Source organism: Vicugna pacos, chromosome 1 (genome assembly GCF_048564905.1).
Source record: "Vicugna pacos chromosome 1, VicPac4, whole genome shotgun sequence".
Taxonomy (NCBI): domain Eukaryota; kingdom Metazoa; phylum Chordata; class Mammalia; order Artiodactyla; family Camelidae; genus Vicugna; species Vicugna pacos.
Window position 1 is genome coordinate 53979251 of NC_132987.1, and position 27495 is coordinate 54006745.

General features: G+C 45.7%; 2 protein-coding genes across 5 annotated transcripts in view; one reads left to right on the forward strand and one right to left on the reverse strand.

Moving 5' to 3' along the window:
* MAP3K13 (mitogen-activated protein kinase kinase kinase 13) overlaps positions 1 to 14940 on the forward strand; it is an 81147-nt gene extending 66207 nt beyond the window's left edge. Inside the window, exons 8-15 of one of the 2 annotated variants that reach the window (XM_072962244.1) lie at positions 674 to 783; positions 1555 to 1671; positions 2342 to 2479; positions 5536 to 6322; positions 8884 to 8954; positions 11352 to 11649; positions 12482 to 12579; positions 14709 to 14940. In XM_072962244.1, the coding sequence (XP_072818345.1) occupies positions 674 to 783; positions 1555 to 1671; positions 2342 to 2479; positions 5536 to 6322; positions 8884 to 8954; positions 11352 to 11649; positions 12482 to 12579; positions 14709 to 14796 (1707 nt within the window). In that variant the 3' untranslated portion in view covers positions 14797 to 14940. Of the gene's footprint in view, positions 1 to 673; positions 784 to 1554; positions 1672 to 2341; positions 2480 to 5535; positions 6323 to 8883; positions 8955 to 11351; positions 11650 to 12481; positions 12776 to 14708 lie in introns of those variants that run through there. The other variant, XM_031682437.2, reaches the window with a different exon arrangement.
* On the reverse strand, positions 90 to 26562 carry TMEM41A (transmembrane protein 41A). 3 transcript variants are annotated; one of them, XM_072962262.1, is made up of 6 exons: positions 26322 to 26562; positions 24496 to 24649; positions 22244 to 22405; positions 21741 to 21879; positions 17862 to 18052; positions 90 to 432 (listed from the first exon to the last, which is right to left on the reverse strand). In XM_072962262.1, exons 1-6 carry the CDS (start codon positions 26438 to 26440, stop codon positions 346 to 348), a joined length of 852 nt encoding a protein of 283 aa, XP_072818363.1. In that variant the 5' UTR covers positions 26441 to 26562; the 3' UTR covers positions 90 to 345. The 3 variants fall into 3 exon arrangements, with proteins under 3 accessions (XP_072818363.1, XP_072818368.1, XP_006201072.1); XM_072962267.1 differs by lacking the exon at positions 90 to 432 and adding an exon at positions 12899 to 13536; XM_006201010.4 differs by lacking the exons at positions 90 to 432; positions 17862 to 18052 and adding an exon at positions 18164 to 20033 and having other exon boundaries at positions 26322 to 26555.
* Positions 26563 to 27495: the final 933 nt, after the last annotated feature.

Consider the following 27495-nt stretch of genomic DNA (forward strand, 5'->3'; position numbering starts at 1 on the left):
TTACTGAAGGTTTAGGAAATTGGAAGAGGCTTAATTATATATTAGATATCCATCCTCTCCTAAAATTTTTGTCCAACTACTAAGTTGTTTGGCCATGATCTTTTTCCTCCTCATCTTTTTTCTGTCCTTGCCCTCACCCCCATATTCCTGTGTAAGTCCCCATATTTTTATTCCCATCTCCTGCTGTTCATGCCCCTTGGATCTTCTCCTCCAGGTATTTTCTCAAGATACCTTCATAAACAAAGCCTAAGAGGAATTCTGGTCCCATGTGAATATGATCATATGCTCACTGACATATGCATGTACCACGTGGTTAGCAGAGCTGTTCTCTCTGACCAGGCTGTCTCAGCCACCATCTTGACTTAAAATTGAGCTCTTTTGTTCTGGAGATGATTGCCAGTATGGCAGCTGTGATGTGTCTTGTGACCAGTACTGCAAGAAAATTGGAAAAGACAGCATCAAATATTGGACTAAATACAGAAAATGGGGTGAGGTATGGAGTGGAGTGTGCAGATACACTAGCATGAGACATTTTGCTACCAACTAATATTTATTGAACATCTATTCTACAAGTTTCATGTACAAGAGGGGAAATCTTGTACATGACCCTATGGTTGTATCAGGGATTAAAAACTCCTAGAGTAGTAACAAAATCTGATTTGTCATCACCCAGGCTGAATGGAGAGAAGAAGTGAAAAAACACTTTGAGAAGATCAAAAGTGAAGGAACTTGTATACATCGATTAGACGAAGAACTGATTCGAAGGCGCAGAGAAGAGCTCAGGTCAGCTGATCTCTGTTTCTTCACCTCTTTTTATTCCCAGATTTTCAGATATTAGCAGGAACCCTCTTTGTGAATCATTTCACATTCTACAGACCTTTCTCCGCTGCTGGTTTTTGTTATTCTCTTTAAAAGTTGCCCTAAAAGTTGGTCCTCCTTTATATCACTTTCTTACTGTCTTCCCCGACCTTGTTATCCTCCTTTGTTATATCTCTGCAACAGAGAGCCGTGGAGCAATGCTAATGTTTATTCAGCCGCTGTCCTAGGTAATATGAAAGGTCAGAAATTTATAAGATATAGTCCCTGGCCTCAAGATGCTTATAATCTGTCAAGGGATAGAACACTTGTTCAGAGAGAACTACTATTTTAGACAGGATCTGTACGATATGAGTGATTGTGGTGTCAGCTTTAATTGCATAATTCCCCTAACATATGAGTGTACTATACTGTGTTCTTATTAAGATATTGCCAGCACTGCCAAAGGCTATAAATTATATACAAATTGCATTCAGATTTCGTCTGTGTCCCTCATGGCTGTTCTGTATGGCTGAATGTGGCCCTTAATGAAAAACTAAGTGGAAAACTTGGATTTCCCATCTCCCACTCCATCATGCCTGAGGCATTGCATCAGACAAGAGGGTCTTAAATTTAGAGTGCCCTTGGGCAAATGCTTTTAAGATAAACCGTCCTGTTCTTCTTTAATTAGAGCTGACCTTAGTTCTCCCCCACGTTAACCGGGTTGATCAACTTCGCTGCTCCTGTTTTCTTTGACAGGCATGCTTTGGATATTCGTGAACACTACGAGAGAAAACTTGAGCGGGCTAATAATTTGTACATGGAATTGAGTGCCATCATGCTGCAGCTGGAAATGCGGGAGAAGGAGCTCATCAAGTAAGTACCCAGCCCACTGTCTGTCCTGTCAGTCAGCAGAGGTGTACTACTCCTCCAGGTCGCTGATACTCAGAGCTGGAAACTTTTATTCACTCACCCAGTGCGCCTTAGGGGATGTGCTGCGCACAGCCCGCTGCCCCAGTGAGGCTTACAGCTGAGTGCAGTTGCCACAAAGCTGGTTCTAGGGGACCGTGCGCTTGACAGGCATTTGCAACTTCAACCTGCTGAATGGCTCAGGGAGGGGGTCCTCGTTTCAAGAAGAGCTTGATGTGGATGAGTGGGACCCACTGCCCACTGGGGGAAGCAAGGCAGCTCCTGCCAGTGGTTCAAGGAATTCCTGAGAGTGGCGAGAAACCCTGGGGCCCTGACCAAAATAGCAGCAACTGAAAATAAGTAGGACTTCAGTGCTTTGTGTCTCTCATGAGGCACGTTCGGGAAGGGACAGTTGGCCTCCAAGTCCATCTGCCAGCTGAAGAAAACAATGAAGTCAGGTTACTTTGGATTTAGTACTTTTTTCCCCTTTTTAACCTGAATAGCAGCCTTGTTATTCAGATAGCCTGTATCTATTAAGTGTGGCCGGAATCTGTGGGTGGAGTTAGCCTGTGAAAACATCCTGCCCATCTTTTCTGTTTGCCTTGATGGAGACCTGGCTTTTTCTTTCATTCTTCAGGCGTGAACAAGCAGTGGAGAAGAAGTATCCTGGGACCTACAAACGACATCCCGTCCGTCCAATAATCCACCCCAACACCATGGAGAAGCTCATGAAGAGGAAAGGCGTGCCTCACAGACCTGGGATGCAGGCCAAACGGTGAGCACCTGTACTGACCTGATCGGACAAGTGGGAAAATAGCCCCTAAAATACATTATCAGGTGATGAATGTGGCCATGCTGTACCACATCGTCAGCACACTTGCCTCTAGATATAGAGTAGAAAGATGGGAAAGAGTGTGTCATGGACTCCAGAATCTAGTTTTTCCTCTCTGAGGCATTGACATTTATTCTCTTAGCATGGAATAGTGAAAAGAGAAATGAACTAGGGGCCAGACAGACCTGGATTCAAATCCTGACTCTGTCTATTAGAAGCTGTGATTTGGGCCATGTCACTTGACCTTTTTCAACCCAATGGGTAAAATGGTATATAGCACCTGACATTTCTTTTTCGTTTTTTGACCCCTCGTGCACAGAACTGAGTACACCATAATTCTTGATTTATGCAACATTGGTCCATGCATGGCCCACTTTCATTTATTCGCTTAGTTGGTTCTTTTTAATAATGTAATAAGTGCCTGTAAATTCACCACCAAAAACGAAAGCAGACACTTTGATAATCACTGATATTTAATGATATAGTTCCCTCGTCCCACTCCCATGTGGGACTTCTGTGAAGTTTAAATAAGACAACATGTGAAATCACCTAGTAAATCACAGTTGCTCAAAAAATGTTTCTAAATTTATTTTAAAGATTCCCTTTCCCCTAATTATAGCACATTTTCCTTACATTAGTTTAATCTTAAAATGCTGTTCCAGCCAGTTTTTTTACCAAGATCTGCTAGAGCCTCATTCCTCCCAAATAATGAAGAGTTGACTCTATCCTAAATTAATGTAAAAGAAAGAAATGTTCCTTAACCTGAGGTGTAGACCTGTCAGTGAGACTTGAGCTAAATGCTGTAAGAATAAAGGTAATGAGAAATGTGTTTTAAAGCTTTCAGAACAGTGACTGTTCCCCCAGTGCAGGACTAATATAAACCTCAACCACAGAGGAGTAACTACATGGATTAATTCCAGTGTTGCCTTTACTTGCCGTGCCCGACCATCCTCTGGCCAAGCTCTGAGAAATTGTTTTCAGATGGCACCCTCCAAGAATCCCAGCGCCTCTTTTCTTTTGGTGGACTAATTAGGCACAGGGTTCATCTGCTGGCTCCTCCCTGCTTTCTGCCGGCAGTTAAAACTAGGAGCACTGGGAGAGAGAATAGCACTGTTTAATTTTTCAACATATGAGCTTGTGTTCACTTTTCCTTCGTGAGAAATGTGTTTGAGAGTTTGACAGCAGCAGTGGATGCTTAACCGACAAGCTCAACGTGTCCAGGAAGGCGACCTGGAGTGGGTTCTAGAGCTGCCAAGAGCTGTGCTTTCAGTTGATTGCCCCCGGGAGGATTTATGTTTCAGATTATTTGAACAGTCCAGTGACTGTCAAGTCAGAAGGCCAGTGACCCCCGAGGCGATCAGGGAGGAGAAACCATCCACTGTTCTTTAGCCTGGGTTTCAGTGTGCGTTTAGTCAGGGACTGAAAAGAAGAGAGCCGGATTCAATTATGGATCCACTAAGCCCATCACAGTGAGTATAGTCCAGTAAGACAGCCTGAGTACCTCATAACATGAGGAAGCTTGGAATGAGAGAACTAACCCTTGGTGTCCAAAGACTTGGGTTCAAGTTGTGAGTTCTGCCATTAACTAGCTTTGTGATGGACGTAAGCCAACTAACCTCAATGTAATGTTTCAACACATGAATATATTACAAAATGATCACCACAGTAAGTTTGATTAACATCTGTCACCACACATAGTTACACATTTTTTTCTTGTGATGAGAACTTTCAAGATTTACTCTCTTAGCAACTTTCAAATATACAATACAGTGTTGGTAACTATACTTACCAGACTGTACATTATATTCATGGCTGGAAGTTTGTACCTTTTGACCCTCTTCATCCATTTCGCCAACCTCCTACTCCCACCCCTCACCAGTGGCAGCCACCAACCTGTTTTCTTACTATATCTGTTTTATATACTGGGTTTCTCATGATATTTCACTTGAGTAAAGGATTCTGTTGTTTAACAATTAAAAAAAAGAGTTTAGGCCCTCTAGCTCTGAAATCTCCAACTGATTTGTGTGTGATTGGTCCCAAAGAAGGTGGGGCTGCTCTCTGGTGGGAAGGAGGTAGTGATACTACCTGGTATCTGAGCACCTCCCCCTGAATCGGTTCATCAGTTCAGAAACCATTTATTGGTTGCCTGTATGCCTTGGAGTCGGTATGTGTGAGGTTTGCCTGCAGGCTCTGGCTTCCTCTTGCACGTGATCCACATGAGTAGCCCAGCGGGCTGGGAGAGGCCCTCCTCCCGTTAGGAAGACAGTAGAATGCCAAGGTCACTGCTCACGAGCCCTTCTCTTGCTGGCTCTGCGAAGCCTCCTGGACTCTCTATTTCTCCCTCCTCTGTCCCCACCCACTTCTGCTCTTTCCTTAAACGTTTATGGAGTACCAGATGAGCAAGGGGCCTTGCTAGTGTCCTCCACATGCAGAGGTGGGTATGACTTAGTCCCAGCCCTTAAGGAGTCCACGTCTAGACCAAACTCCCTGAACTTAGCCTCTTGCCTAATTAATTGAGGTTTCCTTCTCTGGTCCCAGATCTCTGTCCTTTGTGATCCCTTGTAGGATCTCTCCAGATCCATCATCAGACAGATTCTGATTGTGGGCAAACACCCGTGCCTATGCCTTGGCAAACTGGCACCAAGCTGAGAGCTGACACTAGGAGGAAGAAGTCAAGAAGCCTGTGGGGTAGAGTTAGAATTTAAAGGGGATTGAGTACCTCAGCTAGTGAGGCACAGAGGAAAATCAAGAAGGAGTAAAGGGAATCCTCTGTAAGTGGACATTTAGGTTGTTTCTAACTTTGTGCTATTTCAAACAATGCTGTAACATAACGTCTTCCAACATACGTCTTTGTGCACATCCATTAGCTCCGTTGGATAAATCCCTGTGTATGTAACTACTGACTCGAAGAGTATGTGTATTTTAAGGCCTGGGATTTATTTCCCCAAACTTGAATGTGTTCTCACATGTTTAAAACCAACCTTGTTCTTTTCTCCCAGGCCAGATCTGTTGAGATCGGAAGGTATCCCCAGTACAGAAGTGGCTCCCACCGCATCCCCTTTGTCTGGAAGTCCCAAAATGTCCACTTCCAGCAGCAAGAGCCGGTATCGGAGCAAACCCCGCCACCGCCGAGGGAATAGCCGAGGCAGCCATAGTGACTTTGCAGCAATCTTGAAAAACCAGCCAGCCCAGGAAAATTCACCCCTCCCCACTTACCTACAACAGGCTCAGCCCCAGTACCCCTCTCCCCATCACCATGATCCTCTGCAGCAGCAATACCAGCAACCCCCTCCTGCCGCATCCCAGACTCACCACCCGAGACTCAGTATGCACGGCCAGGACATTGCAACCTGCGCCAACAACCTGAGGTATTTTGGCCCGGCGGCGGCCCTGAGGAGCCCACTCAGCAACCACGCTCAAAGACAGATGCCTGGCTCTAGCCCTGACCTCATCTCCACAGCCATGGCAGCAGATTGCTGGAGGAGTTCTGAGCCTGACAGGGGCCAGGCTGGCCACCGGGACTGCTATCAGGCTGACCCTTACGACCCCTGCCTCCAGTGCAGGCCAGCACAGCGCGGGTCCCTAGACTTCCCCTCGGCTGAGCCGGTGGGGAGGAGCCCCGACCTCTTCAAGTCACCAGCACACAATCCCCTCTCGGAAAATGCCCAAGGTTCTGAGAAAACGGAAGAAAACGGGTTCAGCGGCTGTAGGTCTGCGTCATCCCTTGGCACCCCTCATCACATCGCCTCCGCAGTGCTACCTCGAAAAACAAGGCCCCTTCAGAAGGTAAGGCATAGTGACAACGGCAGTGTGGCTCACTGCCTTCCAGGGATGTCAGAGCCTGTCATGTCATGTGCATTGTAAAATGTACATAGAAAGTATACATTCTGTAAAAGGATGAGATACCAAAAGCACAAGTAGCGGTTTCTTTTACTTTTAATACTTTCCACACTGCTTAAGTGATGGACTAAGGAATATACTTTGGGAACTACTGACTCGGGACTGCTGCAAAATGAACATAATTTATAAATAGAAAAATACCCAGATCTTAGGGAGATGTAATCAAAATAGTTTGGAAACCACTACCTCGCCTAGTCCTAAGGGATGCAAGAGGGAAGGGTCACATTATGAAACGAGTTTGGGAAACAGTATTCTCTGTCCCCCACTTTGAGGCTCCTAAACACACATTAATAAAACCTAGGCTTTGAGAAATCATGCAGTAGCCTTGTTTAATCCAGCATTTCTTCCACCTATTTGACCTTTACTGCCTTTTAAAAGTAGCATCTATTAATCCCCCATGGAAGTAGCTTTCTTCACAATGTATTTTGGGAAAACATCGCCTTAATTAATAACCATCATGACCCCGCCAGTTCTCAGTCACTGAAACCTGTTCCTCTCCTCCTCGCCCACTGGCTGCCTGTGGTTTATTAGCTGGGCGGCTCTCCACCTCTCCTACCTTGTGCGGTTAAGAGCACAAGCTTGGGAGTCAGGTCAAAGCCAGGCTCTTCCACTTAGTACCTTTTTGAACACCTGTTCCTTATCTATAAACTGGAAACAATAGTGGACCCTGCCTCATTGATGAATATGAAGATTAAATGAGTTAGTACATATCAAGCATTTAGAAGAGGGCCTGGCACATAGCAACCTTCCAAAAATGTGAGCTCATCTTGCTAATGTGTTAAAAGTAACAGTATGGATGAAAAGTATTTAGCACAGAAAACACCCACTCAATTCTAACTGTTGTTTCACATCATCATCATCATCCATCAGGAATTCAGCTGAAGGAATGAAAGTGTCTAAAATATAAATGAGTATGTTTTGGTCAGCTAGACAATTACTAGAAAAGAAGTTGAAGCTGTGGGCCACTGTCTCAGAACTGTATTTCTTCCTCCACATACAGTGTGCTCCTGACTGTGCATTCCCAGAGATAAATCGTGTTTCAGATAGTGCAGTGGATTTGGGCTAATCCGTTTTCTGCTCCTCTGCCCCTAGAACCTGTAACATGTTCTTTTGGGGTGAGGGGGACAACTTTATTGAGATATAATTCACATACTATACAGTGCTTAAACTGTATGGCTCAGTTCTTTTTACTCAGAGTTCTGCAACCATCACCACAACTAATTTGAGAATATTTTAATCACGCTAGGGAGAAACCCTGCACTCTTTAGCGCTCACCCACTTCACAGTCCCTTCCCAAGTAGCATGTGTCCTTGAACCATCCAGATGCCATTTTGATGCCTCTGCGGGTCTGCAGGCCCGGGAACACACCCCTTCTCCATCTGGCCTCACAAAGAACCACATTCCCACAGAGCAGCTCAACTTCTCTCTACCCAGATACACTCCCACGGGGACTCTAGAGGGAAGTCTATCTCTACAGTCAGAACTCCATCCTTGGCTTTCCTACTCAAAAAAGCATATCAGAATATAAATGGGTAAGGGTGATAGATTATTAGAACTGACTTTAAAAGTAACTTATCCTCAATTTTTGGTATACTTCTTTGGACCCATTTACCCACCTCACAAGGGATTGTAGTAATCCAGCGCATCGTGACACTGTGATTAAGGACAGTTGATCTTAAGTGTGGCTGTTCCTATGCCCTTGAAGGGAGATGGAATCTTCCCTCACATGGAAGATCTTGTTCTTATACGGGATGTACCCACCCTTCCAGATTAGCCACAGAGCCCCAGCAGTCACAGGCCTCAGATGTCCCAACCAGAGCTCTCTTACCCATGCCCACGTGCTGACTCAGTTATGTGCTAAGCATCTATTTTGTTTGCCATGTTGTGTTAGTGGTGGAGGAGAAATACAATATGACAAGACGTGGTCCAACCCCAAATAATGTAGGTCTTAATAGTACAGATGATATAAACATAATATCTGCAATATTAGTGAAAAGGTGATTGGTACATAAAAGGGGAAAAGGAAGTTGTTGGACTTTGAAGAACTGAAAGATCATTTCTTGTTGAAGTCTCTAAGTCAGAGCCTCAAACCACCAGTGACCATAATTACAAGAGGCCACCCCAAAATCCAAGACCTCCTCTCCAATTTCCCCTCTTCATCACTCACGTTGGACACTCACATTTACCTCTCTGAGGGCAAAGGTAACATCTTGCCCAGTTCTGTATTTCCTGCAGCATCTAGTATACGCCTCTCATCATAGATGCCCAGGAAAAGTTACTAAATCAATGAATGAAGATATATATGTTTAAAGATGACACTCAGTGCCTCTGATGATAATTAAGTCTTTTACAGGGACTGTGTGTGTGTGTGTGTGTGTGAGAGAGAGAGAGAGAGAGAGAGGGAGAGAGAAAGAGAGAGAAATAAGACTCTTTCTCCTTGTTCTCAGAGTGGAGATGACTCCTCTGAAGAGGAAGAAGGGGAAGTAGATAGTGAAGTTGAATTTCCACGAAGACAGAGGTAAAACCAATGAACACATATGATTGCTTTCAGTGTGATCAGGGAAAATCCTGAGTTTGCCACACCTCCGGTCCTGTCACAGGCTACTTTCTAACAGCCGTCCTATAGGGAAATTTGAACCTACTGTGTTCATGGTTTCCCACTGCCCATTTTGGCAGCTGGCTATGCACAGCAGATCCTGATTCATCTGAATTCACTAGATAGAAACTTCAAGGTGAGGAAAGTAAATATGGACTCAAAGTTATAATTGAGAATTTAGTGGGCAGTTTATGAGATGGCCACGCTGTATTCTGAGTAATTTTACTGGTTTCTAGCATACCTCCCTGTATTAGTCTGCTCAGGCTGCTGTAACAAAACACAGACAGGGTGGCTTAAACAATGGAAATTTATTTCTCCCAGTTCTGGAGGCTGGGAAGTCAAAGTCCAAGGTTCCTGGTGAGAATTCTCTTCCTGGCTAGCAAATAGCAGCCTTCTTGCTGTGTCCTCACACGGTGAGGGAGAAAGAGAGATCTTCCTCTTCTTATAAGGTCAGGGTCTTATTGGATTAGGCCCCACCCTTATGACCTCATTTAATCTTTATTACTTCCTACAGACTCTGTCTCCAGATTCAGGCACATTGTGGGTAGGGCTTCAACATATGAATTTGAGGAGGACATAATTCAGTTCATAGCACTCTGTATGCCTTGGGTTTTATGCCTCCAGTTAAATATAATTAGATGAGTTGAATCCTCCTTCAACCCAGCCTTAAAAATAGCTTCCTGCATAGCCAGCAATAATAATTTTGCTTGCAGGACTAAAGAAGGACTGCATTCCCCTACTTGGAGAACTAAGAGCTGTCCTTCTGTAGAAGTACAGAAGGTAGTTCTCCTCCCAGGAGGCCTTTTCTGCTAAAAGGCATTCCGTTCATGGAAAGTAAGACTCCAGGAATCCTCCACGAAGCTTTGCTGCCCGCCCGGAAACAGGAATTCCCTGAAACCAAGGGACTCCTAGTACTCTGGTAAATTGCATTCTGAGTCCCTATGCTGTGTACAGAATTGAAATCTGCTCTCATCCCCTGAGCCATATCTGCCACATTGCCTTTGCTGATTTGTTTCCTTGGACGCTGTGTTTTCTCCTATGCAATGCGATTGAACACGAATAAAATGTCTTTTCATCCTCTGAACTCATTCAACAGGCATCGCAATCACGTTACTGCCAGCTTTTGTTCCTATGACACACCATTAACTCAGCCTACCCAATGGCTTCCCGCCTTTCTTTCTTGTTATGATGCAAAGTTTGTGTTTTTACCTCATGGTTTTGCTTTTTATATTATAACATTTTTCTCCCTGTCTCCCTGATGGATTACCAGCCTTGAGAAGCCGTGTGAGTCCTACGTTAACTTCCCTTTCCCACGTGGGCTTCCTCCATCCAGCCTCTTTTCTTGTGTCCTTGACCCCCATACCCACAGGCCATTACCTGGCCTGGTCCTCAGCCAGCTGCAGGTCATATGCCATCAAAATCGTTTTGTACTGAGAAATATAGAAAGACCCGATGATGACAGAGGGGAAAGGCGATCTTCCTTTTCATTATTTATTTTGTTTTTTAAACCAGTGTAAGCTAACAGCATTCTTAGTGACTAGGCTACTTGTAAACAAGGGGAAAGAAATGAAGAACGTTCACAAATCCCTCATTCCTGACCCACTGTGCCTCTTCTGAGCTAAACCCCGTTGTTAACTAGAATGAGCCACCCTGGGCAGGGCCCACAGCTGCCGAGTGAGTGCTCCCTCCGAGCTCATTTCTCTAGGGGCCGGGCAATAGGGGTGGTGAAGGCACTGGCCTTCCAGGGCTGCTGTGCTCAGGGGAAATGCAGCCACCATGCCCCGTTGGGGGAGGGGGGAGGACGGAGAAGGACACTGAGGGAGCATGAGGAGACCTGGCCCAACCCGCAGCTCCGCGGTGTCTGAGTGTGGTCTTGAACAAGTCACTTCCCTTCTCTGCCTCCAGTTTTCTGCTCTGGGAGACGAGTCAGACCAGAGAATTTCCAAAGGCTCTTTCACCTCTGAGAATCTAGGTGGTTGGTTCTCTATGAATAAGAAGGATAATTTCAATGTGAACCTTGCCATGGCACACACAGGTGTGCACAGCCTCGTTAGACCAGCCCATTTTCTCAAAGACCAGCGATAGCCAACAGCTTTGGAGTGTAGAGTGGAACCACGTAAACATATAAACCAAATGAAAGGGAAATTCAGATTTCCCTCCCTGTTGCTTTCTAGTTAAATAGCTTCTACCTTTCTGGATTTGATTCTCCCTCGGGGCAGAGAGAAAACTAGATCCCCTCCCGCCGAGGCTGTGAATGACAGACAAGGAAAGGAAAGTAGCCGGTGGTGACTAAGTGCCTCTGGTTCTTTGTCATTCCAGGCCCCATCGCTGCATCAGCAGCTGCCAGTCATATTCAACCTTTAGCTCTGAGAATTTCTCTGTGTCTGACGGCGAGGAGGGAAATACCAGTGACCACTCAAACAGTCCTGATGAGTTAGCAGATAAACTTGAAGACCGCCTGGCAGAGAAGCTAGATGACCTCCTGTCCCAGACACCAGAGATCCCCATTGAGATATCCTCGCATTCGGACGGGCTCTCTGACAAGGAGTGTGCGGTGCGCCGTGTGAAGACGCAGATGTCTCTGGGCAAGCTGTGCGTGGAGGATCGTGGCTATGAGGTGGGGCTGCTCCTCCCTTCTCCTCATCACTGTTCCCTGCCCGTTGCTCTTTGGGTTCAGGTCCCTAGGGCCTTTACAGTCATCATTTAGTATAACATAAAACAACTGCCCCCATGAAATAAGTAGAAGTTCAGAGATGACAGAGCTCCCTGAAATGGGGGCAGTTCTCCCAAACAAGCACAAACACGGAATTGCCCTTTATTCCAAGATCTAACTCAAGCATCACTTCCTCCTGACCCCATCTCCCAATCTGCTGAAGGATAAGGGCCTCCTATCTCCACGTCCCCACCAGCCCCTGGGCGATGCTATCATAGCTCTTTATAAACACTTAGTTCACATATGGTACTGCCTTCTGAGAGGCAGGCTAGTTTGGTGGCTGGAACTGTGTACACTAGAACCCAACTGCCTGGTGCGAAACTCAGCCTTTCTACTAACTCACTGTGTGCCACTGGGCAAGCCACTTAACCTCTCTGTAGGTCAGCTCCCTACTCTGTAAAATGGGTATGATAACCGCATCTGTCTTATATGGTTGTTGTGAGGATTCAGTGGATTAATAGCCGTGAAGCCCTTACAGCAGGCCTGGAACGTAGCAAACAGTATCTAAGTGGGGCTGTGGGGGCACTGTTATCATTGTCATCAGCGGCGTCATTATCATCAGCTTTCTATGTCTTCTTTCTCCATAAGCTTACAAGGACAGGGCCTGGGTTCACTTATCTTTGTAGCCCCCTTAGCCAGCAACCCAGCACAGTGCCTGTCACATGGGAGGTTTTCAATATGTTTACTGAGTGATTGCAGAAAGGAATCAAGGTTTTATGTTGTCTTGACTTTGCAGAATCCTATGCAATTTGAAGAATCGGACTGTGACTCTTCAGACGGGGAGTGTTCTGATGCCACAGTTAGGACCAATAAACACTACAGCTCTGCGACCTGGTAATGAAAGGATACCCATCCTGAAGATCTCATAACTATACTGGCATCTCAAATCCATCCCACCCTCTGACTCTGCCCACTCCCTGCTTTTTTGTCTGGGAGGAGAGCTGCCCCATCTTTCTTACCCCTAGAAATAAGCTGCAATAACAGGAACATGAGACTTCGCAAATCTCTGGAAAAAAATATCCAAATGAAATTAAGTCTCACTGAACATTTCAATCAAGAATGGCAGGGATCTACTTTATTGAATATTCTAGCTACTGTAACATTGATATTTATTTTTGTTTGACATTTTAACACTTTGTACTGTAAAGAGTGAACTATATATGATAGAGAGAAAGACAATAATTTCATGCAAAAAAAGAGAGAGACTGAGAGAGAGAGAAAGGAGGAAAGAAAAGTGGAATTTAGGAGCAACATCCTTGGGGATTTGTGGGGCTAGGAGGTATTATCGCTACTTGAACAGGGACCAGTTCTTTTTGCCATAAGTAACTGAAGAGACACAGAGCAAGACATACTGAGCATTTTAGAAAACAAAGAACAGCAAAAGAAAAGCAATTCCAGGTAACTTGTGAACAGACCACGTTGTGTTCAACCAACTTGTCCAGATGGGTGTTGGAAATGACCTAAAAAAAGTCTGGAGTCCAGATACTTGCACCCAAGGGTCTTTGAGGGTATATGCTTCCTCTACGAGGAAACAGAAAACTGTATATGTGGAAGCTGATCTCATTTTTAAAATTTTAAGCAGCATTTGGTAGTGAAGCTTACAAATAGCGTCCAACCTTGTCCTTGATGAATATTTCCCTTTTTAATGCTGTCAGTCATTACCTTAGCAAATGCATTACCTTGGCCAATGTGTTGATTTTTCAGATTTTTCAAGTGCCATTTTCTTACAGCCTATTTCCTTTCCACCTGTTAACCACCTCTTTTAGGGAAAAAAAGGGGAGGGGGGAGAGCCTGAGGAGGAAAGAAAAGAAAAAAAGAATGTCCAACAGTGTTAGAAAAGCAAATGTGGAATCTGTCAAAGGACGTTCTCAGAATGTCTCAGTTCATCTACATGGAGAAGATGGAGTCACCTCTCCCTGGAACCAGGTTGCTTGTCTACTAGAGTTTTATATGATTTAAATGGAACAGTCTTTGAAGGCAGCTAGGATGGGTGTGTGTCTGTCCCAATGTCCAATCCCAAACCAGCCCCCATGTTTTTATTTGTTAATTCATTCTGTCCCAGAAGCTTTAGTGACTGGCTACCACTATCAGAATAAAGGCAAAATAAGTAACTTACAAAAGGCAACCCCTCCTCCACCATGATAGCATTTTTGTTCAGTGCTACTTGTAAAATGTATTTGGATCAATGCAGCTTTGAATAATTGGATTTGGAAATTTCTAGAAAGAACAACTGATGCTGAGCAGCGATTGTAAAGGTTTTACATTGTCCAAGGCATGAGGTCCTTCCTGTCTCCAGGGTCATGGGCTCTGAGAAGCATCCCAAGGTACTTCATGTATCTCAGCTTTAAGGAAATTTTTATCTAGAATTTTATATAAAAACAGATGTTGGCCTAGTTCCTTCTCTGTCTCCAAGATCAGTTACTGCCAAAAAACCTCTCTAGGCTCAAGACCAGGAGAGGATGGCTAGATGCTTTGACACTGCTTCATATTGGACATCAGGAAAGACTTACACACACAGGTATTAATCCATTTCCAATGCAGACGGAAACATCGCCCTCCTCTGGGTGTCACTGATTGCATCGGCCAAAAAGGAAAAGGAGGAGGGAATTTAGAGCAATTCCGTTTGCTTGTCTGATCCCTCCATTTGTTTACACTTTACGTTGAGTCATTGATTTAAAATTTAGTGTCCGTAATTTATAGGTCTTAGGTAGGATAAAGGAAAATGTTTAACTTATACAGAGAGCAGTATTGTTTCATTAAATTATTCCGTTTTGTATAAATCCTGTAGCTGGACTACATGACAGATCTTAAGTTATGGCATTATTATCATTGTTGTTTTATTTTATAATAATTATTATCATTCTCATTTTCTGTCGACCAGAAGGTGTGGTTTACGGTGCAGCACAATGATTGTGTTTATTGCTAACCATGAATTATTACGGATTTTTATGATTTCTATGAAGGAATGAAAATGGAACTGCCATTTGGGAGCTCCTGGTATTGGTCTTAGCTGTTTTCCCTCATTTTCTGTGTATGACAACAATCATCTGAGGATGCGGGTTCTGCCCTGGAGCCCAGCGGACACCTTGTGATCACAAAAGCTCCTGAGTGGACAGATGACGGAGTAGATGGACAAACAGTTCACAAGCTGTACACTTTCTCAAGTTTCTTAAGAAATAAAATCATGGGACGATATTAGAAGCCCAAGAGAATTATTTAATGCCCTGAGAGGAACAGTCCTAGAAGGATTCTGCTTGGGACCCGTGGGGGAGATATTTTCAAGAATTGCAGCATCATTTGTAATCTCCTTCATGCTAGATCCCACAAAACCAACCTTTTTTCTCCTAGTTGGGAGACTGAAAAAATGAAAATGTATAAAAATGCCTAGCTGTGATGTCATCCCACGGCGAGACTCAAGGAATTCTAGAATGGGACCTAGTCTCTCAGAGAATCACAGAGTTGGCAAAGTACCTTAAAAGGCCATATCTTTCATCCTCTGACTTCAGACCACACCATACTGTGAATCTCTCTGGGTCATTACTTCTGGGAACGGAGAGGCTACTACTCTGTGTCCTCATTCTGTCCAACATAAAACACTGACACTTCACCTTGTCCCAGTCTTGCCCCACTGTAGTGGCCAAAGAGAAACATGAAGGGCAACATGTCTTACACTTTTTAGTGATGGTCTTCCTGGCAAACCCACCCCACGACCTCATAATTTGGATTAAGTTTTTTGAATTCCCATCTTGACTGTCATGATAATGCCATCCACCTATCTGCCTTAACTGTCATGAGCATATTAGGGTGTTAGTGTGGAATCTTCACTCACTCACTGTATTGTCAAGAGTTGAATAAAGTTCCACATTGAACATTTTACTTATTTTTTAGTAGAAGTGACTAGAGGCTTCAGAGAAGAACAGTGTTTTTAGGTTAAAAGAGAAATGCCTTCTCTACCCGAGGCTGCCCTTCACTACCTGCCTTGAAATAAGCAGGACAACTTTGAACTGATGTGTGTTTCTTTGAGGACAATTCCACAGCCATCTGAGGAATGCTGAATGAAGAGCTCGGGAATTGAAGAGCTAAATCTTCAGTCCTGACAACTTGCAACAGTGCTTTAAGGAAACTCGCAGGACTGATTTCCAGCTTAATTGTTGATTGAAAGTTTAACCCCCTTAAGATGAATGTCCACATGTTTTTGACTGACTGCCAGTTAATGAGCTTTAACTTGTGTTGTAGATGGGCATTTGGTTCTGATTCCCATCTATTTCTAGATCGTGTCCTCTGAATAACAATTCCTCTTAAAATTGTTTAACAGGACTGAGAAGCCTGCATCCCCTTTGAAATTATAATAGACTTTACCTCTGCTAAAATTTAGACCTGTTTGTGAGATTGTGGGGAGCACCTCCCAGAAAGGTGAAGATACTAGCTCTGTTGTAAGATGACCTGGCATGACCTACTTGAAGTTCAGATATTTTAAAACTTTAGTATCAACAAATTCATCCTTCAGAATTAAGGATATTTTTAGTAGGATTTAGTAAGTTACTGGACTTCCATTTCAGGGCCTCATTGTACTAAATTTTCCTCTTACCCTAAGTAGTAATAGAGTTGATGGTTTGGGGTTTTCCTGGTACCAACCCAATTTGAAATGCCCTCTGCCTCTGTGAAACATTGACTTTTTTTTTCAGTGTGAATGCATCTTTGTTGATCAAATGATTTACCCTTTTTTCCCATGCCTTTGTGTCTCAGTTTTTCCCTCTTTTCTTAAAATATTCATACTTGAACTTCCTGGAACTGAATTCTACAAACATAATAGCATCCAAGGAATTCTCACCTGCTCTGCAATATAGTGTGCCATGTTTTTTGTTTTTCCACTAAGCCAGAAACCAAAATACCCCACATAATACTGTCTACCATTTCCACCCTAAATACCCAAGACCCATGTTGTTTATTGATTATTGTATTCTTTCCTACTGAGCTTGGACACAGCCTCAGAACCTCTCACAACACAGCACTTGGAGCAACAGTTACCACTCAATGGGAATTGGTGTGCAAGGGGAGATCTGTTTGCCTTCTCAGCTCTACCCTCATAATTAATTTCCCAAGGTGGTTTGAGATCTTGAGTTAGCCCTGACAGGAGACTGACGGGATTGCACCAGTGTACTCCTTACGGATCCCAGCCTATGGCTGTCGGGGGGAGGGGGGGCAGCACTGATGGCGGGAAAAAGGCGACGTGCCTCCACCCACTGCCCTTTTGGACTATGATTCCAATTGAATAACCTCCAGTCACTGACAGATTGAATTCCAACTGTCTCTTGATTTACATCATTGCATTGTGTTAAGTGAGCATGTTCCTCCATCACCATCTGTAAACAGAGTTAACATATTAAGTCCCAGTTCCTTGCTTCTTCCTTAGACTCTGTGAGATTGATGTACCAAAACAATGTGACATTCTCTTTTTTAAGACTTTGACTTGGACTGTCAGTACGAATTTAGTGCCTTTTCAGGCAGCAAGATTCTTCTTCATTGCTGACTTCATAGAATAAATGTGCTACTATACTCACAGCGCCAGTGTTACCAACCTCACGGACTAGCACATAAGAATCACATTAGTCTGCCTGTTTGCATGTTACAGCCAATACTGCAAGCTCCTGTTCAGACTGGAATGAACTAGGCTGCCAAGCGGAGGACCCTTGTGGAAGCTGGAACACTTCTCAGGGACAGGTGGCAGAAGAGAAGAGCTCCGAAATCACTGTTCTAAGAAACAGGGTTATCCCAAAGGAGTTGGGTTAGGGCTTTTAACTGTCACGTGACCAGAGCATGCTGGCAGGATCTCACACAGGGCCAAGACCCCAGGCAGATGGCAAGGCCACTGTCAGGAAACTTCTGGACAAATCCCAGGCCTATTCTCTAGAGCCACTTCACAGCACTCAGGGGAATACTGGCTCCTGGCCCCAGCCTGCTGCCCAGTGACCAGGAAGACAGGGTCCTCCAATGATTGCAGGCTAGAGGGAACCAGAGCCAGAATGTGCAAGATGTCCCTTATTGACCATATCACCTGGGTAGCTCACTGCCTCCAGAGTGATCACTTCTCAGACTCAGGAAGTGGGATGACTCACTTGATTCTTGTTTGCGGTAATTTGAGTTCCTTTCAATTTGGAGCAAATTAACTTCTTTTTGTAGTCAAGTCTCAAAATGAACTCTTGTCGGTGTCCTCTGTGGTCTCCGGCACTGAGTTCCCCTGCTCCCTGTGAGGATGCCGCCTCCCTCTTTGTATTGAACAATTGTACATCGATGGGAACAAGAGTGACTATCAAAGCAAACAAATGCATGGAATTAAACAAAAAGTGAACTTCACTGTTTTCTGTCCTGTCTTTTCCTTAGGGTACTGTTAGCAACATGATCAAACACACACCACACAGAACATTTATATCCATTTATTTGGGAAATTGCTTTACCTATAAACTCACAACTGATAAGGCACATTGTTGCAAAATCATGGGGGAAGAGGGAGCGACACAAATCCAAGGATCCCAATAAAGGGCAACGGGCACACACTATCAATAGTGTAGAAAGCTTCCTTGTTTCTGCCCTTCCCTCCTCCTACTTGAGAAGACAAAGAGCCAAGGATTTCCAAGTCCCGTTGGCCTCCTCCTCTCACCCACTCCTGTTATCAGGCTTTTTTTTAAAGCAACACATGCTTAAAAATGAAGTCCTTGTTGTGTGTTATGGATTATACTGTGTCCAAAACATACTGCTTGGGAATTCATTCTTCCTACTGAACAGGAATATTCCCAAGAATTCACGTAGAACAACCGGTCCACATTAAAGCCCTGGCAAGATTCTTGGCCAAGTCAAATCAGTCAAACCAGCAGATGGTGCCCAAGGGCAACAGTTCTGGAAAGAAATGATGAGTTACTCCTGTTGAGTACAGGATCCCAGAGCTGCTCAGTTTAGGTGTCAGGGTCCTTCTGTCCTTGGAAGTGTTAACCCAGGTCTGTGCCAGTTCAATACAACAGCCATAGAGGAAGCAATGACAGCTACAGATAATTACAATACAACACAACAAAGTAATCCAAAACCAATTTTTCCCCTTTGAATTAAAAGATAAAATAGAATTAGCCCTCAGTTACCCTTAGCAAATGACAACATACAAACAACAACAAAAAAATTCAGAGAATATATGGGCTGATGCTCAAGTGTACTGAATCCATTCTCCCAGCAGGATAGAGGAGGGACTCCCACAAAGGACAGACCAGAAAATGTACTGACGGTCATTTGATTCAGGTGAGTCAAGGGCTCTGCCCATCCAGATGCATAAGAACTTCTCCAGAACTATTCATAACGTACAGAGTTTACTCCATTCATATGTAATAGTCTGTTAGCAATCCAGCTTAAGTGTCAGGACATGCAGCCAAGAGGAGATTTGACTTATGTGGTAACATCACTACATCCGAACACAAAGAGCATCACAGAAATCACTGTGCTTTTGAGCTGTACATGGACGTTCTATGCAGTCATCAGCTCCTTTCCCTTGATTTATGGCAGAGGTAGGTCATCAGAAAAAAAGTACAGAAGAAACACTTCTCAGGAGACTAACAAGATGAAGAGTGGTGTCAGTGAGGTGGGTTTACAGGTCATTATCTAAACTAAGCACATCCACAGGGGACTTCAAAGGACACCACCTGTCACAACGGCCTATCACTGTGCAAAAGAGGCACTCTGGACAAGGGCCACCAGCATCCTCTCCTGAGGCGGCTCAGCGCTGGACAAGAGGCACATACAACAGACCACCCTGAATTCCTTGTTATTCAATAAAATAACAGGACTCGCTAGCAGGCCATCCGTTTTGCAGAGCAAGCATCCTGCTAAACCAGGGCTTGTATGAGCACCTGATATAATTCACCTCCTAGAGCAGTGTCCTTCATGGCAACAGAGTGCACACAGATGAACGGTGTCCCAGTCAGCTATTGACAATAATTTAAAAACAATGAGGGGGGCTTCAAAGGACCACAACCATTACACAAACAAACTAGGGAGTCCAGGGACACAGCAACCATAGGACCCAGGTCACGTGTCCTTTCTACTATTTAGATGATTAGCGTTGCGTGCGTCATTCAAATGCAGGTCTTTCTGACTAAACTTTTTAATGAGGGTTCCAGGAACTAAGGCCACCAGGGCAATGGCCAACAGCTTAAAGGCAGTTGCCCAGGAGAAAAGAGCATCCAGAGAGGTAAGGGTTGACAGGATGGAGCCTGTCTGCACACAGATGAAATTATATGGGATCAAACCTGGAAGAAGAAAAGGGAAAGAGCCTGTTACTGGGGTAGGAAGATGAAAAACAGTCCTTCAGAAATGTCACCAGTAATTCACAACTGTGGCTCCAGTTTTGTGCCGTGTCTGCCCAACTCCTGACGCCAAAACACATCACCTCTTTCCCTTCTTTTCCACTCTTTCCCCTCCTTTCCCCGCTTCCCACATGCATCTGCCTTGTTCAACAAAAGGACTTGAGATGGTTTACAAAAATACATATACTACAGTAAGATTTTTAAGTTGTTAAAAAAGAAAAAAACAAAATGACTGAGGAATAAAACATAATAAGTGAAGAATAATCAGTAGTTTATGCAAAAATGCATAAAGTTCACTCATTTGCCAGAGGCGTCCCCAGATTTGGTTCTGAGTACCCAACAGCCAAAGCAAAGAGAGGTGGCAGCGTCATGAGTCACAGTGTGCCTAAGAGAACAGCAAGTTTCCTACAAGTCATAGGACTATTCACGTTCTGTACTGTCTCTCAGACGTCATCACGTGCACTGGATCCCAAAAGACTGCCTGGTAGCTGGAGAGGCTGGTTGTATAACAACCCCCCAGTGAAGCTGTTAAAAACACACCCTCAGGCTTCACCCCAGAGATTCTGCTTTGGGTCTGGGGCAGAACCCAGGAACCTGCATTCTAACAGCCTCTCCTGACCCTCACTCCCAAGATTCTGATTGGTTTGGGACCCCCTGATAATCCCTTCCTCTTCTCTAGTAGATGAGGCCTCAAGATCATAGACCCCTCAAGGTCACACAGCTTGTCAGAGGGGGAGCTAGAATCTTGGTCTCCAAGACTTTCTAAACCTCGTGCCACCCAGGCAATTACAGGCTGCCGACAGAGGTACTGAGGCTCTTTGCCTGAAAGCCGATCAGACCAGAACTGGCTGCGGTAGACTTTGCCTCCATTTACGATTTCAACTTCTCTCAAGAATTCCCTATGAATAGCATCTGCTCAACCACAGGTTTGTTATGTTTGACCCAGACGCCCTGAGTCGTCTAACCCTCCATGTTCCAAAGCAGGCTTAAGAGACGCAGTCCTTGCCTTAGACTAAGGATGGTTTACTTCCAGTGTGGAGAAAGTAACAGTCACTGATTTTACAGGATGTGAGCATTTACCATTCAGATAAAGGTGGTCCAAAGCTCACACTTAGAGAAACACTGCTCTAGTCCTAGCCCCTTATCCGGCCACGCGGCCCACTGAGGGTGAGGAGCTTGCTGAAGGTCACGTGGTTGTCAGGAGGCAAGAGGGAACCTCACAAGCACCAGCTCCTCCTAAGGCAGATCTTGGTCAAGACAGGGGCCGAAGCCAGACAGGAAGCCCCTTGCTCTGACCCGTTCCCTGCCTCCACCCTTTCTTCCGCCCACAAACCCTCACTCCAACTCCGCTCTTCCTGCAGGCATTGACTGAGCCCTGACTATGGCCAAGTCACGTGTTTTACACGGATGACTCTTCCAACCCAAGTGCCTGGCACAGTGCTGGACCCACAACAGACACTAGGCACAGTTGTGGAATGAATAATCCTTATTTTTTCCAAAAGTATTTTTATGGGTTTTCATGTTCAAGCCCGAGCGGATTTGGAAGCAGGAACAATTCCTAGGCCTGGCGATGCTCTTCGTGAGCCTGTGCTCGCAGCGGCAGGCACGTGCCCCTGATACCCGCGAGACTTACACTCACCCACGTCTTACCGATAAGAACAGAGAAGAAGAACTGCACGATGGGGATGTTCAGAATCGGGGCCGAGAGGTTCAAAAACCAGTTTGGTGTCATGGGGAAAAGTCTCAAAAAGAGTAAGAAGAAAAACAAGCCGTTTCGGTTCTCCTCCACCTGCAGCCAAAGACGACAAGGTCATTAAGAAGCAGGAAGAAATCTCCAGATATTGAAACTATGTAGATGCCGGGCACTGTGCTACAATAATGTACATATTCTGCAAATTCCAGCGCAGACATTGTTTTCCTCATTTTAAAAATGGAGGTGCCTGAGGCTCAGAGAAGTCAGGAATTTGCCCAAGGGCACAGATGGACCGGGACCTATCTCAGGTCTGTTCCTCCTGGAGACATCAAAAGGACCTCTAGGACCTCCCATGGCAGGGCCGAGGAGCATTTGTGGGAAATCCCTGCCCCTCACTCCCCTCAGGGCCTTGAGGTGACCGTCTGGGGGCCTAGCACTCGGACGTGCCCTGTAGCCTTACCTTCCTCTGCAGCAGGGCAACTTTGTCAGGAAAGTAGGAGACCACCAGCTGTTTGCCAAAAACACTGGAGAGCAGGTAGCAGCATGTGGCACCCACCGAGGCCAGCACACAGCACAGCAGAAGCCCCAGCCATGGCCCAAACAAAGCGCCAGCTAAAACATTCTGCAAGGAAAACAAACCCTCAGCCGTAAGAACATCTGGCAGCTCCCAGGCCCCTCATCCTGGAGCCTAAGAGTCCTAGGTTCCCGCCTCCTTCAGTAATCTTCCCAGACAAAACCCAACTCCCATCCTAAAGAGGTGAATGAAGAGTGATGAATGAGCTGGGAACAACAATACAGGCCTCGGGCTTCACCTTTAAAACTGAAAAAAGGATTAAAACCTCAGAGGGCAGGACAGAATGAACCCGGGAAATCTGTGTAGACCACACCCAGCCTGCTACTCGGGCCGTGGTAGGTCCTGCAAACACAGACGCTCTGAGAAGACAGAAATGAAACTCACAAGTTATTTTTGCTATTTTAAATGAACATAAGCCATGAATTTTTCCTCAGTAAGACCACACAAGCTATGTAAAATGTCTCGTTTCTTTACTTTTTGCGGGAATCACGTCTATGCGGTATGGTAACGCCGGGGGTTCCGTGTTGACCAGAGTTCCAACTGACACTCAGAAAGCCTTAGATTAACAAAAATGGGAAAGTAAACTAATACTTCCTAAATGGAGTTTGACTGGCAGACATCATCCTGCCAAACATGGGATCCAAGAGAGAAAGTAAAGGGGGCACCTGGAAGGGAGAAGGTGGGGGTCTGCTCAGCACCTGCTATGTGTTAAGCACATGTCTTATTTAATCCCCACTATGAGCCTGCGTCATACACCATCTCACCCCCTACCCCTGGCGAGAGAGTAAGTATCATGCCCATGGTCACACTGAGCAGAGACAGGATTCACCCCCAGGTAGCAGGTGGCTCTTTGCCCTGAGGAGGGATCAGCTCAAGAGAGAAAGAGGTACTGGGGCAACGCCAGCGGTCAGCACCTTACTTCAAGCACCACATACCCCCCACCCCCATCTCTCTTGGCACAGACACGTTTGCTTTTCTTCTAGTTTCTAACAAAAAAACTGCTTAAGCGGATCCAGCCTGAGCTGAATGTTGCGGCAGGGGGAAGAAGACACTGGGGCGGGAGAGGGAAGCAGGGAAAAAGGAAGTTTTCATGGCTTCCTGCTTAGTCACGCCATCATTCAACAAGTGCTGAAGGCTGCTGTGTGCCAGGTGCCATCTGAACCCACTGTACCATTTAAATCGCCCACATAACAATCCTAGGGGGTTACATAGGAGTAGACCGACTTCATAGATGAGGAAACAGGGTCAAAGAATTTAAGTGTCTTGCTCATGGTTACATAGCTGGGATTCAAACCTACCCTAAGTCCTAACGTATACTAACGTATACATACATTTACACGAACCAGCTTAAAATGCTGTCAGGAGGACGGCACAGATCCTTGTGTATAACCTGAGATGGCAGCTGAAGAGAAGCATCCAAGTGCCCAAGCACAAGCCCAGATCTAACACTGCAGCTCCCAAGCGCCAGGAGGCCGCCTGGAAAATCAGAACGACTTGTCCTCTCCATACCAGGGAGACTTCCCAATCCTCCACAGCCTAACAGCCCCATGAACACCCTGCATCTGTTCATCAAACATTTATAAAGGCACTTTCCTGTACCTGGTAGAGAAACATTAAGGCTGAAACTAAGGAGCAAGTCTTGCTCTCAAGGAACTCACAGATTGGTGGAGAAAAGAGATTTAAAGAAAAAAAGAACTAAAGAAAAACAGTGCCAACTTGCAGAACATTACAGGAGCTCTGAGGAAGAAGAATTGCCCCAGCCTGCGCAGGGGCAGGGATGTCTCTCTCTCTCTCTCGTGCTCTCTCTCTCTCAAGGATAGTGCTTCACAGCTGTCAAATCCTTAGAAACAAAAGCAGCACACCTGAGAGGAAAGTCAGGCTCTGGAGATGGGCAGGTATGGGTTCAGAGCCCAGCAATACCCACTCCCTACCCTGTCAGCCATTATTGGCTTTTGGGAGAATTATATAAAGTCATGCAGGTAAAGCAACTAGAACAGTGCCCAAGACAGGGAAGGCTGTCAATAAATGGTAGCCACAGTAGTCCCTCCTCTGGACTACAGGATCTGCAGCCTAAGGGCCCCTCTGCAGAGATACAAGGTGGCTTCCAGGCAGGCACAGAAGGAGGGTAGGACACTGACCAGGAAGCTGGAGCCAGGGATGGCAAAGCCCTGTTTGTAGAGGTAGGCACTGCAGAAGAGCAGGAACACGTAGGCCTGGTGCTCCTTCCGGTATTCTCGAAGGATCTCGGAGAGCTCCCGCAGCTCAGCCACATCCGAGGGGAACCACAGTGACCTGAGATTTGAAAAAGCAGATGGAAACATGAGTCCAGAAAGCCCTAAAACCTAAGACAGTCACTTCCTGTGTCTTCTTTCCAAAGTAGGTTTATAAATGTGCTCATCATCTGGTCTGCTGGGAACACACACATAATGGGAGGCCAGGATGATGGATGACCTGATACAACACAGCAGAGACTAAGAGAAGAGCCTTGATTTGGAAGCAATATCTCAACTCTGCTACCATCCAGTGGTGTGATCTTGGGCTAGTCCCTGAGCCTCAGTTTCCTTATCTGAAAAATGAGGTTGGTGTTGGATCATCACTAAGTTCCCTCTTAGCTCTCTGGTTTTATGATCTGTTCTTAAGAGGCAAACGGATTAATTTCCAGGCAAATGGAAACATCCTAAATAGCATCTTAAAAAAAATAAACTGTCAACAATTGGTAGCCACAATAGTCCAAAATAGTTTATTTATTTATAAATGAATAAACATCCTAAATTGCATTCCTTTCTAGGAGTACCCCTTCCTCTGTAAGCTTTGGGCCAAGGATAATCCAAACTTCACACCACTCCTAAGTTACTAGGTAAAATGACTGTTTTATCAATCACAAACAAGCCAATTAAAGATTGCCCGGTAAAGTATATTTGCCCCACAGCATAAACAATCTTCTTGATTATATGTCAGGCTTGAAACCAACCTTTTCAAAGAGTCTGCCTTTTCACCTGATCTTTATCTGGTCCTCAGTGCACTCTGAATTCTGTACAAGGGTCACAGTGTAAACGCTACTCTGCCTCTGCCTTCTGAACAACCCTTGAATCCATCAATGATTATAATTATTACCAGTTATAATTATATTTATAATCAATTATAAGGAAACCTTCCTGGTTCGCATCAAAATGTTTCTCTTAGTATGTCTGACATCCACAGCTGAGCCTTCTCAGCTAGAGCAAAAGAATAGTCACTGAAAACAGCTGTCATCAAATTCAAATCAGTAACACTCCTTGGCACACTTCCCTTAACTTTATAAACAGTATGTAGTATTGTACCGCCTCCTCCCTCACCTAGTCTGTCATGAGAAGGAAAAGCAGAGACAGCCAGGAAGAAGGGAGGACCCGATCATTAATTTGTGAATAATTTAAAGTTGTCCTTGCAATGTGTTTCTCCTGGAGACCGAATGCCTTAAACTCCCAAGGGCAGAACTGACGGAAGTGAAGTGGGGTGAGAAGGACGATGGAGGGAGGCTGAGAGCAGTCATGAACAAGGAGCTGCGGGTCCACATAGGGGCGAGAGTCGGCTGCAAAACGAGGTCAGGGCTGAGCCTGGGAAGGTGACGGGAACACGGCTCAAGAGGCGTTGCCACGGCGCAAACAGATGTGCTCAAACAAGCTCCGCCCGGGGTAAGGCGCCGCGTTTCCCTCTGCAAATCGCCACCCCAAAAGGCACCAAACAGCACTCCCACGCAGCTGGCAGCACGCAGATCCCAGCAAGGGCCGGGCCTGGCTCCCGTCCACCTGGCCTGCCAGAGACCGTGTAGATGAGAACCGATCTCCTGTCCCAGAACTGAACCCCAAATCCCAGCCTCCAACTGCTCGGATCCGAGATCCCGAATCTCCGATTCCTAGACCCCATCCTCGGACCTCGCTCCCTTCCTCTGACCCGAACCCCAGTCCCCGCCACCACCGCCACGCACCTGTCCCCAGCCTCCTCGGCTGAGCCCAGTGTCCGCCCGCGGGGCAGTCGCGTCGACAGCAAGTAGAGGGCGAAGGTGCAGCCAACGAAGACCAGGAGGAGGCCGACTAGGGGGCGCATCTCGGCGCCCTCACCCGGACCTCCGGGGCCACCGAAGAGCCTGGAGGCAGCGCCGGGGACCACGCCGGTAGCGGACTGCGCCAGCGGAGCACGTTCGAAGACGGACCGGGGCGGGGTCCGCTGCAGGTCCCGCCCCCAGACTCAGGCCCCGCCCCGGGCCTGGACTCCACCCATGGTGCCCCTGGGCCGACTGCTTCGCAAACCTGTCTTGCAGCCCCTCTGCGCGTGCGTCTGTTCTCCTGTCTGTGTGTATTTTTCTACGTTTGTCCCTCTCTTTCTCCATTTATCTGCAGGGTCTCTGTCAGGTGCTGGGAGATCCAGGGATGAATTACGAGCCCTGCCCACAGCCAGCTTGCAGTCTAGTGGTCAAGACAGTCTGGTCGACCACCAGCTGTAACAAAGCAAATGCAGCCCTCGTGGAACAAGAGGCTCTAATCCAGTGCAGTGGGATGGTCTAAGCGACCACGGAAATGAGAATTTCCTTTTATTGAACGCCTACTATGTGCCCATTAACGCTAATCCTCACAACAATCCAGCAAGGTTGGTATTTTTGCCTTTATTTAACAGATGAAAAATCTGATTTTGAGAAAGATCGTGACGTCCCCCAAACGACACCATGATTATGAGTCCAAAACTAGTGGTCCTGCACTGCATAGATTCATGGAGGAGGTGGGGTTTGAGTTTACCTTAAAGGATGAGCACGATTTCCACAACAGAGACAGGAGGGAGAGGGTGATCTAGGTGCCCCAGGAAGGCACCAGTATCCAGGTTCCATGAAGCCTAAGGTGTGAGAAATGAGTGAGAATGTGGGGACAAACTGGAAAGCAACGAAAGGCAGCTAAGAAGTTGGATTTTTTTAAATATTGTACATCAGGAGACACCAACAGAGGTGTTTAAACAAGAGAATAGTTTAGCTCCTGTTTGCCCTGGAAGATGATTAGAATATGTTGTGAGTTGGAAGCTGTAATTGTCTTGGTGAGAAAGGATGCAGGCCTGAGTCAGGACCACAATTATGGGAAGGGAAGAGTTGGTAGGATATGACTGATTAAATGTAG

Bases quoted from the DNA above. Each gene is read 5' to 3' on its own strand.
- TMEM41A (XM_072962262.1), bottom strand. From the start codon at position 26,440: ATGCGCCCCCTAGTCGGCCTCCTCCTGGTCTTCGTTGGCTGCACCTTC. The intron at 24,650-26,321 runs GTGCGTGGCGGT...TTCAAATCTCAG, and splicing joins GCCGAGGAGGCTGGGGACAG to GTCACTGTGGTTCCCCTCGG. The intron at 21,880-22,243 runs GTAAGGCTACAG...CTTTGGCTGCAG, and splicing joins TTGCCCTGCTGCAGAGGAAG to GTGGAGGAGAACCGAAACGG.